This window comes from Mus pahari, chromosome 9, assembly GCF_900095145.1.
Source record: "Mus pahari chromosome 9, PAHARI_EIJ_v1.1, whole genome shotgun sequence".
Taxonomy (NCBI): Eukaryota; Metazoa; Chordata; class Mammalia; order Rodentia; family Muridae; genus Mus; species Mus pahari.
The window spans coordinates 46,060,642-46,073,111 of record NC_034598.1 but is presented as its reverse complement, the minus strand read 5'-3'; the positions used below and the strand labels follow the sequence as shown (position 1 = coordinate 46,073,111).

Here is a 12,470-nt window from a genome sequence, read left to right as displayed (position 1 = left end):
TGTGCCACCACTGCCCGGCTGGCTGTACTGTTCTTAAGGAGCGCCCTTTGGCCAATAGAATCAGCTGCCTGGAGTGTACAAGGGACATCCTGGGCAACCCCAGCAGGCCCTCAGCTCAGGCTGCCTGTGACAGCCAGAGGGGTGGGACATATTGGAGTTGTGACCAGTAGGTCTTTATGTCCAGGCTTCAGTGTCCCCATCTGTCAAGTGATATAGTGTCCCTGTCCATGGGAAATGCTGTGGTGTTGTGTGTGAAGCAGTGTGGCACCAACTACAGTGTGTTCCTGCACTCTTGCATGTTCCTGGGGACTCCATACTTGTGTGTCCATCTGTGCCCACAGCAGTGTCCGCTGATCCATGGTGTTCAGGGTGTCATGCTGCCAACTGCAAGGGTTCTTGTCTTTATCACAGTATGGTGTTGATGTCCCCAGACTCCCCAGACTATGCTGCAGGGGACTGACTGGCTTCTGGGTCACCACAAGGTCTGGGTGGCAGAGTGACAGAATATGGTCACTCTAGGGGCCAGGGTGATGTTGCCTCGTGGCCATCCTCTAGGGCTCCACATGGTGGGCAGTGGTCCCTGCCATTGGTAGTTGTCTTCAGAGTTTGGCCTGCTACCATTGACAGCTCTGACTCAAGGCCTGGCGGGGCAGAAAGCCCTTGTCACAGGTGTCAACACAGCTCTGTAATGGGAGCGGCACCAGCCCAGGGCTGACATGCTAGGGTCTGCACTTCTGTTGTCCTGCCCCCACCCTAGTAACCTTGTTTGCGCCCCCAGGGAGTCTCGAAGGAAGGGCCATGTGGTGGACACAGGGTAAAAGGCACAGTCCATGTGGTGGATTTAGGAGCCTGATGGGGATCATTAAATGATGAGGGCAGGGGACCCAGCCCTCTGTGTTCTTTATGCCTTGCCTATAGGAAGAACAGGATTCTGTTTTCTGCCTTGTAGCCCAGGCTGGCCTCACAGTCACTGAATTTCTGAGTCTCCTGCCTCTACCTGGACCGAATGCTGGGACGACAGGTGTTCACCACGGAGCCTGGTTCATGGCATGCTGGGGATGGAACTCGGGACCTCACATGTGTCAGATGTATACTCTATCACTCAGCTACAGCCACAGCCCTGATTTTCCTTGAGCCTGGAGCCCATTATACAGCCCAAGCTGGTTTTACACTTCCAACCCACAGTGCAAGTTTGTTCTGTGCCTTCCCTCCAGAGGTGTAAATCTGGGAGGCCAAACCTTTAAACTGCCTGGGTGTGGCGCACACCTTTGATCCCAGCAATAGAGAGGCAGAGGCAGGCGGGTCTGTGAGTTCCTGGCCAGCCTGGGCTACAGAGTGAGAACTTGTCTAAAAAGAAAAGTCTTAGACAAAACCTTCCAACAGGTGGACAGGTAAACCTTTGCTGTTAGCAAGTGTCAGCTATGGACAGAGTTGTGGCGCCTGGTACCCATACCTAGGGACATGTGGAGGCAAGATAAGGTCACACCAGGTACCTCTGGCTCTATGGAGTTTCATAAAGGCCCGTGATAGCTCAGTACAGGGGGCTTCGCTGCTGGTGGGGAGCTACTCAGTGGGGTGCATAGGGCTCCCTTTGGCTGTTGTACAGTAGGTGACATATGTCCTAACTATCTGCCAGCCACTGGTATGGCCTGTGGCTCTCTGAGACCATCAGTGTCCACACCTTGGGCTCCCTGGGAGACTTTGCTACCAGCCTGGAGATAAGATCATGATTGCAAGTCCAGAGGCTAGAGCATGTGGCCTGTGACTGCTGGTGGCAACTGTCACTGGGCAGCTGTGACTTTCACTACCCAGGGCTCTGTCATGAGACAGAACCAGGCGTTACAGTCCCAGCACACAGGTGTGCTCACGTCTGTCACAGTGATCATGTGTCATCAAGCCACTTCACTGCTCCTCGACTTAATTCCCTGAAGTGGGCCTCAGTGACAGCTCCTGTACCTGAGGCTATTGGTGCTGCTGTAGCTTGGGCCACATCAGCCCAGAGGTGACACTCCCTCCCCTGGGGTACTGAGTTTCTGAGGGCCTACCTGGGAGGAAGCAAACTTGGTAGTGTACAAACATGTAGCTCTGCCTCTTCCAGCATCCCTGTAGCTCTGCCTCTTCCAGCATCCCTGTAGCCTGGGTTATGCAGGTTGGGAGGGCTTTCCTACCTCACCTTCCCACATTACAGATGGCACCTAGAGCCATCTGGCAACTTTTGTGGGGCAGCTCTGACTCCCATACTGCCTGCATTTAAACACTGAGTCCAGATGTGAATGCTAGGCCAGGGAAACACAGCTAGAGTCTACATACTTCCAACCTCATTCTTCCACCCCTGTATCCATCCACTCACCCATCCATCCATCCATCCATCCATCCATCCATCCATCCATCCATCCATCTATCCATCCATCCACCCGCCCATCCATCCATCCATCCATCCATCCATCCATCCATCCACCCATTCATCCTCCCACCCATCCACTCTCCTACCCTACCCCCTCACACATTCATTTATCCCTTCTTCCAACCATCTGTTTATCTACCGGTTTGCCTGCCTCTCCTTTACAGTGTCTTCTTCCTTGTCCTGTTGTCCTACTATGGTGGAGGCTCAGCCCCTCTGTGTCCTCTCGCTCGGTGGGGAACTCTGAGCAGCCTGTTTTAGGTCTGGCTTGTGGCCACCCTTTCTTGCCGTCTACTTGGTGCTAGCACAGCATGACCCTCTTAGTGGTGCCGTGGGCTTGCTGTGTGACCAGCCAGCTCCAACCTTGCCCTTCTCCATGGATACCTCTGACCTTTAGGTGGATGTGACTAGATAGAGGGACAGCTGCAGGAGGGTGCCTGCAGAACTCCAACATCAAGGAACAGATCCTGCTGAGGTACATGGGTTCATTGTTTGTCCCGGCCTGTTCAGAACATGTAAATGCTGATGTCTGTGGACACAGAGCTTTGAAACAGATTAGTGGTGTCAGACCCCTTAGGGACACCATGTCCAGCATCCTCAGAGGAAAGGCACCAGCTGGGTGTTCTTCAGCTGTTGCTCTTTGATCCGTTGGTACCCCAGGTTCCTTAGTATTGCCTGCTGCCAGCCCACAGGTGAACTTGACTCCACCCTAAGCAGGCGAGGAAATGGGGTGTTTGTGGTGAGAGCTAGCTCTCTCTCTCTCTCTCTCTCTCTCTCTCTCTCTCTCTCTCTCTCTCTCTCTCTGCCAGGAAGGGGGACACCAGCCCCTAGGGCTCCTTGATGTCACTCCTTGATGTCACTGGGCATCGTGTTGGGTCCCAGGCATGACTTGAGTCTGGTGTATGGGGATCCTGAACCTATATCCAGCCCCCAGTGCTGGTTGACCAGACGTGACAGTGGCACACTTGACTTCCAGAGACATGGCCACTGATGAAGACACACGTGGTGGCATGGCCCAGCCTGGGTACTGAGCTGAGTTGCACCTTGTCCATAGTGCCACAGGGTGGCCCGAAGCCCAGGGCTAGCCAGGCCCAGCTTGCTGACTAGCAGTCTTAACTCCTGGCCTCAGGTTCTTGTGCCTTCCTTGGTCTGCGCCTGTTGTTACAGTTGCCCTTCTCCACCCTGGATTGTGGCTCCTCAACTTTTGACAACTGCTTGCCTGCAGGCAGCATCCTCTGGCAATGTGGTTGGCTGAGCTCCATGGGCCAAGGGCAGGACACTGGGACCTGCTGACTGCCATCGAGGACACACTGATGAAAGAGTTGTGAGGTCCGTGTGTGTGAGCACAACTCACATGATCACAGAGGTTTTAGTAATTGTTCAGGTTTTATTTTACTTTTAAAACTTTGTAGTTGGGTTGTGCACATGAGTGCAGTAGCTGTGGTGGCCAGAAGAGGACGGCAGATATTCTGGAGCTGGAATTACAGCTGCCTGACTTGGGTGATGGGAACCCAACCCAGGTCCTATGCAAGAGGAGCCCTGAGCCATCTCTTGAGCCTTGAATTTTAATATTTAAAAGCTGTGCTGGGCAGTGGTGGCGCACGCCTTTAATCCCAGCACTTGAGAGGCAGAGGCAGATGGATTTCTGAGATCGAGGACAGCCAGGGCTACACAGAGAAACCCTGTCTCGAAAAACAAAACAAAACAAAACAACAACAAAATTAAAAGCTGTGACTCCAAAAGGGACATAAGCTCTCAGGAGGACTGTGGGGGAGGAGGTAGATGAGTATAGGTAGGGCTCTACCCCTGACCACGCCCCCAGTCCCTCACTGGGGGTTCTAGGCAGGGGCCCCACCCCTGACCACACCCCCAGCCCCTCACTGGAGAATTCTAGGCGGGGCTCCACCCTCACCACGCCCTCAGCCTCTCACTGGGGGATTCTGGGCGCGGCTCCACCCTTACCACGCCCCCAGCCTCTCACTGGGGGATTCTAAATGGGGGTTCTGCCTGTCAAGGACAGCCCTAGTCCTACTTTTATACTTATATTTTACTTTTGGCTTGTGTGCATTTGTCGTGTTTTGTGTTCCTGCAGGTGCATGTGTGCATCTTGCATGGAGGCCAGAGGTTAGCGCTGAGTATCCATCCTCCATTCCCCCACTTTATTGAGCACAAGCTTGCTCATTCAGCTAGTTGAGCCGGGATGCCCTGTATGCCCTAAGCCCTGAGGTTACAGGTGGGCACTCCATCCTCATCTCTCAGGCTTCTTGTGGGTTTGGGCTCCTGACTTGGGCCCTCAGGCCAACGCAGCCTTCAGTGTGAGCTGTGCACACAGATGTGAATGTATGCAGTATGCAAGTGCACCACACATGCCGAAGAGCTGATAATATTCTTTTCTTAAAAGACAGGTCTTAACTGTATCGTCCTGGCTGGCCTGCGACTCTCCAGGCTGGCCGCAAGAGAGTACTGTTGATTGCTGACATGACACCTAGAGTTTGGGGATTTGGGACCCTTTCAGATGACAAAGAGCTGAAGCTCTTGTCCCCAACATTCGGGACCAGCATATGTGGCCTGTAGAGAAACAGCTTCTGAGCCACAGGCCAGGGGAACGTCTGCCCACTCTACACTCGCTGTGGTGGGGCCCACTGCCTAAGGCCCAGCAACCACTGTGCTGCAGCCCGGGGCATTCCCTCTGGTGTAGGAGGTGTGGATAGGGTCCACCGGAGAGCAGGGTTACGGTGACCAAGTGAGCACCCCCTGTGCTGACCACATGTGATGGGTCTTCCCCATTGGTTGCAGGGGCAGGGGCCCTGACCTCAGGGACCATCACATCTGGCCCAGAGACTTGTGGCCAGGCCCAGGTGCTGCTGGCATCGGGGGTGGGGGGTGGGCTACTGGGCTTTCAGCTGTGGAGGGCTCAGAGACTCGGGGCTTGTCTGCTGCAGGTGGAGAACAGGCAGCATCCTGAGTAGTACCGTCTGCTCTCGGGTGGGAGTCAAGCAGGATCCCTTGGGTGGGCGAGCCTGCAGAACGTTTGGGGTGACTGACAGTATAGTGCCTCACAGTAGGTGGGCAGAACTGTGGGCTCAGTGGTGACTGGTCAAGGTGCGCGGTCTGCAGGCACTGGCGAGAGCGGGAAGAGTACCTTCATCAAGCAGATGCGCATCATCCATGGGGCCGGCTACTCGGAGGAGGACAAGCGCGGCTTCACCAAGCTGGTGTACCAGAACATCTTCACCGCCATGCAGGCCATGGTGCGCGCCATGGAGACGCTCAAGATCCTCTACAAGTATGAGCAGAACAAGGTGAGGGCCGGCCTGGGTGAGGTCTGTGGGAGGGACCTGCCCCTGGGGCGGGGTCTGTGGGAGGGACCTCCCCCGAGGGCGGGACCTAGGAAATGGGAGCACAGGTCAGGACCACTAGAGGTAGGGGAGGGCTGCTGGCTGTGGGTTGTCAGTATCACCTGACCTCCTGGAGACCCCTGCCCACTGAGCTTCACTGTTGTTGTTGCTGTTGTTTAAGTAGTATTTTGAAATAACATTATTTATTCTTTGAGAATTTCCTGTATTTCCAACTTATTTCTTCTCGCCCACTTTTTCTTGATCCTTCCCCACCAGGATGTGTGTTCGTCTGTATGTGTGTATAGATGGATGGATGGATGGGTGAAGCTCAGGGTCTTGGACCTCTTAGGCCTGAACTCACGCTGAGCCAATTCCCCAACTCTTCTGCTTTAGAAACAGACAGGGTCTTGCTCAGGGTCTTCAAGCTCCAGTCTTGCCATCCCTCTGCCTCTGTCTCCCAAGGGCCAGGTATTGTCTTAAGAACCTTGTGTCAGATCATGGGGCCCTGTAGAGGGGTCTTTGTGTCATGTTGGAGTCCTGTGGTCCTGGGTATGGATAGAAGGGAACACCTTGACTCTCGCTTGCCCTGCCCTGGAGTCTCTGCAGCCTCTGCAGTTGTTGATGAGTCTGGGCCCATTTGAGCCTCATATCTTGTTGGTGCAGGGAGGCAGGTGGGGGACTGTGGAAGCTTTGCAGGCACATCGGCTGGAAGCAGCCTTCTGCCCATTTCACAAACAGGCTGATGGGGCTGATTCTGCCAACTTCCTTCCCTATATGAGGGCCAGGGCAGTCACTGTCACAGGTGGGGTTCTTCCCACTTAAGGACAGGCAGATGTATGGAAGCTGCCCCTCCAGGGCTCAGCAAGGCACAGGCAGCCCAGTGCATGTTGGGTGCCATGTGAGCTGTGCAAAGCCACAGACCTTATCAGGCTGGGAGCCACGTCTACTAGTAGCCCAGAACAGAGGCTACCTTGGGAAGACTACAGAGGAGGGCTCCACGGACAGGCTCTGGGGGCTGGTTAGTGGTGGTGTGTAGTTCACTGGCTCCCCTGTCCCGGGGATGTGGAAGGGCCACCTCCTGGTGCTTTCAAGAGCGGGAGGCAGCCCCAGCTTATGTGTGCCCTGTGCAGCAACTCCCCTTTCTGGGCTTCCAAGGAGCAGGTTCCAGGGTGGTCTGCGTTCTTGTGGGTAGAGCACTTGCCTGGCATGTATGAAGCCCTGGGTACCCTCCCCAGCACTAGTAAATCTCAGTGTGTGGACATAGAGGTTGCAGGGTGAGTTCAAGGTCATCCTCAGCTACGTCCTTAGGTCAGCCTGGGCTACACAAGACCAAGGGGAATGCAGATTATCTCTCCCAGCCCTCACACCCACCCACATAGATTGGTCAGGAAGCATGGGTGGTGGGCGCTGGGCCTTGCAGCCCCATTGCTTTCCAGAGGCCTTGGGTCCCCTCACTGTCCTGCTGGCTCCGCAGGCTCCTTGCTTGTCCAGGGTCCCCCCAGGAGTTCACAGTCCCATCCTCTCTCAGGCCAATGCACTCCTGATCCGGGAGGTTGATGTGGAGAAGGTCACGACTTTTGAGCACCAGTATGTGAATGCCATCAAGACATTGTGGAGTGACCCTGGTGTCCAGGAGTGTTATGATCGCAGGCGGGAGTTCCAGCTGTCTGACTCGGCTAAGTAGTGAGTGGGGCTGACATGCATGGCTAACACCAGAGACAGGGATGGGGTCAGAGTGGCCATGACCTAGGCCCAAGAGCCTGTCCACAGACGCACTACCCACAGGCTGGCCGCCCAATCAGGGCCAGCACTCTACTCTCCTGCCCAGATCGGGTGTCCACACAGGGCAGGGCTGGTCTGACCACTCATTGCCTACATGCTGGCCTCAGAGAGACCAAGATGAGGCTTAGAGAGCAGGGGCCAGACTCAGGCTTCTCATCTGTCCCGTGCCTGGCTGGGAGAAGAGCCTAGCTCTGGCCTGAGCCAGGGCAGCAGAGACTGAGGCCATCTAGGAGAAAGGCACAGCTTAGAGGAGTCTGTGGTGGAGAAGGTGTGGCAGAGAGTCCCAGCTGACAGGACACTCAGGACTCAGCAAGGCGCCTGGGTCAGCAGTGACCCTGAGCTGATCCTGCTGAAGTGTCTGCCCCCTCTGCTGTGGCCCTGGCTGTAGTGGGCCCCACTCTCCAGCTTTCCAGAGGCCTTGGCTTTAGCACTGAATCCCTTCCTTCCCGCCATCTATTTGGAACAACTGTGACTCTAGACCAATGGAGACAGTGTGCTCTCACCAGAGCCAGTACACAGCCCTGCAGTGCCAAGTTCCAGTCTGTCCGTGGGTGGGTGTGGGTTCTGTGCCATGTCCCAGGTGTCCACTGGCCCCAGTGGCCTCCTGAGCAGATACCTCTACGTTGTAGCTACTTGACAGACGTGGACCGCATCGCCACAGTAGGCTACCTGCCCACCCAGCAGGATGTGCTGCGGGTACGCGTGCCCACCACTGGCATCATCGAGTACCCGTTTGACCTGGAGAACATCATCTTCAGGTGATGGTCAGCATGCTGTAAGACCGTAGGGAGCCGATGGGGAGAGGTGCAGGCCTGGCCGGGGCTGGAGGGCAGCAGTGGGGATCCTGAGGTTAGACCCCTCCCTGGAACCCCTGGGAACCTGAAGAGCACAAGACAAATCCTGGAGAGGCACAGGGTACCGTGGGGGTGGGGTGCTTTGCTCCCATTCAGAACCCTCACCCACAGGGCCTCACATCGGGAGGTCAGGGCAGATTAGGTGGTAGTGGTCCGCCCCATGCTCCTAGCGTCTAGTAGTGGCTGCTGCCCTCGGGCCTTTGCCTGCAGGCATGTTGTGCCCTTTCTACTCCCTCTTTCCTAAATCTTTCTTGTGAGGCTCCCGGCGGCACCATGATGCTGACCCCAGGGCAGAGACATGGTCCTATTTCAAGCCTTTCCCAGGTGGGCCGTGCGTGTGAGCATACCACGTCCTCACTCCCCTGGGTGGCCTCTCAGGCTTGTGCTCCCTCAGCACTGATGCTGCATCTCCCCAAGAGAGTGTCCATACCCCAAACCTCCCAGCCAAGGTTCTTCCTTGGCTGCCACAGCTACTCCAGTGAGGGCCGAGGCCCATGGGGCATAGTCAGGGACCATATGGCCTGTGACCTCAAGTCTTGGCAATGTTTGGCCAGTTGGGCAGCTGCTGTGTGGCAAGGCTGCCCAGGTTCTGGGCAAACACTACCATCTATACAAGGGGCTTGAGCATTTACAGAAACACCAGCCCAGTCATCCTGGGCCTGCAGCCTCTTGTCCCTTTGGGGATGGGGACCAGTTATAGGCAGCATCTAGAGCTGAGTGGCCTTTGATCTCTCCCTAGGATGGTGGATGTGGGCGGGCAGAGGTCAGAGCGCAGGAAGTGGATCCATTGCTTTGAGAACGTGACTTCCATCATGTTCTTGGTGGCACTAAGCGAGTATGACCAAGTCCTAGTGGAGTCAGATAATGAGGTGAGACTGGGGACACACTTGGGGGGCTGGCAGGGGTGGGGCGTGGGTAGCCTACTCAGTACCAAGTGTGTCTGCTTTAGAACCGCATGGAGGAGAGCAAGGCCCTGTTCCGCACAATCATCACCTACCCCTGGTTCCAGAACTCGTCTGTCATTCTCTTCCTCAACAAGAAGGACCTTCTAGAAGACAAGATCCTGCACTCACACTTGGTCGATTACTTCCCTGAGTTCGATGGTGAGCACTGCCCCAAGTCCCCACTGTCACCCCAAGGCCTGGCTGCCACACGCTGGGCACCTGGGAAGCCACTGACCAGGCTGCTCATCACTGTGCTCATCTGCAGGGCCACAGAGGGATGCACAGGCCGCACGCGAGTTCATTCTGAAGATGTTTGTGGACCTGAACCCTGACAGCGACAAGATCATCTACTCCCACTTCACATGCGCCACTGACACCGAGAACATCCGCTTTGTGTTCGCAGCTGTGAAGGACACCATCTTGCAGCTGAACCTGAAGGAGTACAACCTGGTGTGACCACGGCATGGCTGCCACCAGGGCCAGCTTCCTCCGCATCCGGTCACCCAAACCGAGGGACCTGGGCACACGGGGGCTGGGGCACGTCTCTCTTCCCGCTCACTTCCTGTCCCTGTCCCTGTTCCTCAAGGGCAGAGTGGCCTCTTTTTGGCCTTGACTCAATGTGGCTTGAGGTTTTTTTTTTTTTTTCCTAGAAAACAAAAACAAAAACAAAAAAAAAAAAAAGAAAGAAAGAAAAAGAAAAACACATGAACAGCAGTGTGCCCTCCCCAGAGACACCCCCACAGCCAGCCACAAGGCTATTAAGATCAGGGCCACTGCAGCCCGAGCCCATAGTCCTGAGTTTGACTCCTCCCCCAGGAAAGCTGGAGTCTTGGGGACCATGGACTATCCCTTTTCTAAGTTATTGATATCCCATATGCCCTCAGGGCTCGCACCATCTCCCTAGACTACAAGAAGTGGGGGTGGGCGACCCCTGTGCCCACCCTGGGAAGTGCCTAATCGTTTTTGTTTTGTTTTTGTTTTTGAAGAAAAGAGAAATATTCTCCACTCTGACTTGGCAGGCAGGTGACACACTGCAAGGTCTACTGACCATAACCCGTGTTCCCCGCTGCAGGCAGGGCCTGCCGTTGGTGAAGTGGGGGAGGGGAGATTAAGTCCCCAAGACCCGCTGCTCACTGTCTTGGCTAGGAAAGGCCCTGGGGACCCTGAAGGGCTACGTGGAGTTGGGCAGCTGGAAGGACTGTCCAACTCTATGTGGCTCAGCAAGACTCGCCCCCCCCAAACCCAGTCAAGAGCGGGGTGCACAGGGGCCTCTTCCAAATATTCTCAGGTCCGTACCCAGACATGGGTAGTGGCCCCGCCCCACGCACTGGTCCCTGGCCATAGTCACTACACCTTGCCTGGTGCCTCCTAAACCAGAGGGCCAGCGTGTAGGAGGTGATGGCCATGACCAGAGAGAATATAGGCAGGCCCCCTGCTGCTCATATACACTACAGTGTCTATCTGTCTGTCTGTCTGTCAGATTTCTTTACTTTTGCACGTGCGTTCTGGGCTTGGATATCCAGCCACGCCTTTGTCCTGCCTGCCAAGCTGGACTCCAAGCCCCAGAGTGCCCATGCACTCAGATACACGCCAATCTGGGCAGTGGCCACATTGCCATCCCAGGCAGAAGGGAACAAGGGACCATGGGTGTGACAGAGCCCTAGGGTATGATGGTGGCTATGGTGATCACCCACATTCCTGGCCTCCAGCCCGTGGGTTCCCACACCTTCCCACACTAGGCTCCTCTCCTGTCTCCAGTTGAGGGTCCGATCTGTGCCATCCCACACACTACAGACCTACATGGATGGCACAATGGGAGGAGAAGTTGGGACTGTCCAGGTGTCTGAGGCTGGACCACCCCAAGCCGGCAGTGTTAGCCTCTCTTGAGCAGTGTGTGCCAAGTGTGCTGGGCCACCGTGGCCACAGCCAAACCCTGGGGCAGCAACCAGCTCACTCAAGTGCTGAGTGGCAGGTTCTGCTCAGGGGAAATGTGTCAGGGCCCCTTGGGGCTGTGTGCCACAAAGGTCAGGATGGGGACCCCAGCCTCCCTATTTCTGTCCTGGTCCTCACCAAGGGATGGCCTGATTGCAGGGGACACACTGGTTTCTTTGTGGCCACCTTGGTGCACTGGGAGTGCCAACCACCATCCAGCACCCGGTCCAGGGAGCCAGACCTGGCTTGTGGTGGCTGCCAGCGGCTGCTGTGACCCTTGTATATTACAGTCCTGATTTCAAACTTCAGCCTATTTAAGAGAACACTCAAAACACTGTTTTTAACCCTCGTCCTTTGTGAAGCATGTTCCTGTGTGAGGGGGAGGCTCAGGCGCTCAGCGCAGTGCCAGGCTCCTGCGGGCCCTCGGCCATGGACGCCAGGGTGCAAGCAGCAGGTCGAGGCCCTGACCCCTTAACCCAGAGGGTCTTGCTGAAGCCACCTTTTCATATCTTTCTCTTGAATTCTGTTTTAAATCGGAATAAATTTTGTTCCTAAACTCTGGCTCCTTTGTGATTATTAGTAAAAGTATGTTGGGGGCAGGGTCAGAGCAAGCATATCCCCAAGGCAGTCTGACCATCGCCCAAGCATCACCTGGTCAACCAATGTGCCTCTGCGGTGAGACATTAGGCCACCTGGAGGGAGAGGCCCTGACAGGTCCTTACTGGTGAGGAAGGGCCAGTCCCCAGCTCCTGCTACAGGATGTTGGGCCAGCAGTTCTCTAGCCCAGCTGCCACAATTTCTGGGGGCCGGGAACTACCTGGGGAAATGGCATGAGTGGTAGGGTGCTTGCCACCAAACCAGGAAGACCTGAGTTTAGTCCTGTCCTTTGGAGTGGGCCTGAGGCCCCAGCACTGAGGACATAAGGACAAGCAGACCCATGGAGCTTGCTGGTAGCCAATTTGGCTTAGTCATGAGCTATAGGTTCAGACTGTCTCAAAAATCAAGATGGAAAGCAACTGAAGATGCTGGTAGTGTCCACAGGCACATGTACACACACACACACACACACACACACACACACGATGAAAAAGGTGCTCAATGGCACGAAGCTAAGTTCTACAGCCGTGCAGCTGTCCCCAGCACCGACTTCCAGAACATTCCATCCCACTCAGCACCCACACTCCCACCTCCTGTCTCTGTGGGTTGAAGGACTCAACGG

General features: G+C 55.6%; 1 protein-coding gene across 1 annotated transcript in view; it reads left to right on the top strand.

Annotated features, from left to right (window-relative positions):
• Positions 1-9,979, top strand: part of Gna11 (G protein subunit alpha 11) — a 14,538-nt gene extending 4,559 nt beyond the window's left edge. The window contains exons 2-7 of the mRNA XM_021204474.2: positions 5,519-5,703; positions 7,268-7,422; positions 8,151-8,279; positions 9,115-9,244; positions 9,325-9,478; positions 9,585-9,979. Coding sequence (XP_021060133.1) covers positions 5,519-5,703; positions 7,268-7,422; positions 8,151-8,279; positions 9,115-9,244; positions 9,325-9,478; positions 9,585-9,775 — 944 coding nt within the window. The 3' untranslated portion in view covers positions 9,776-9,979. The remainder of the gene's footprint in view (positions 1-5,518; positions 5,704-7,267; positions 7,423-8,150; positions 8,280-9,114; positions 9,245-9,324; positions 9,479-9,584) is intronic.
• Positions 9,980-12,470: the final 2,491 nt, after the last annotated feature.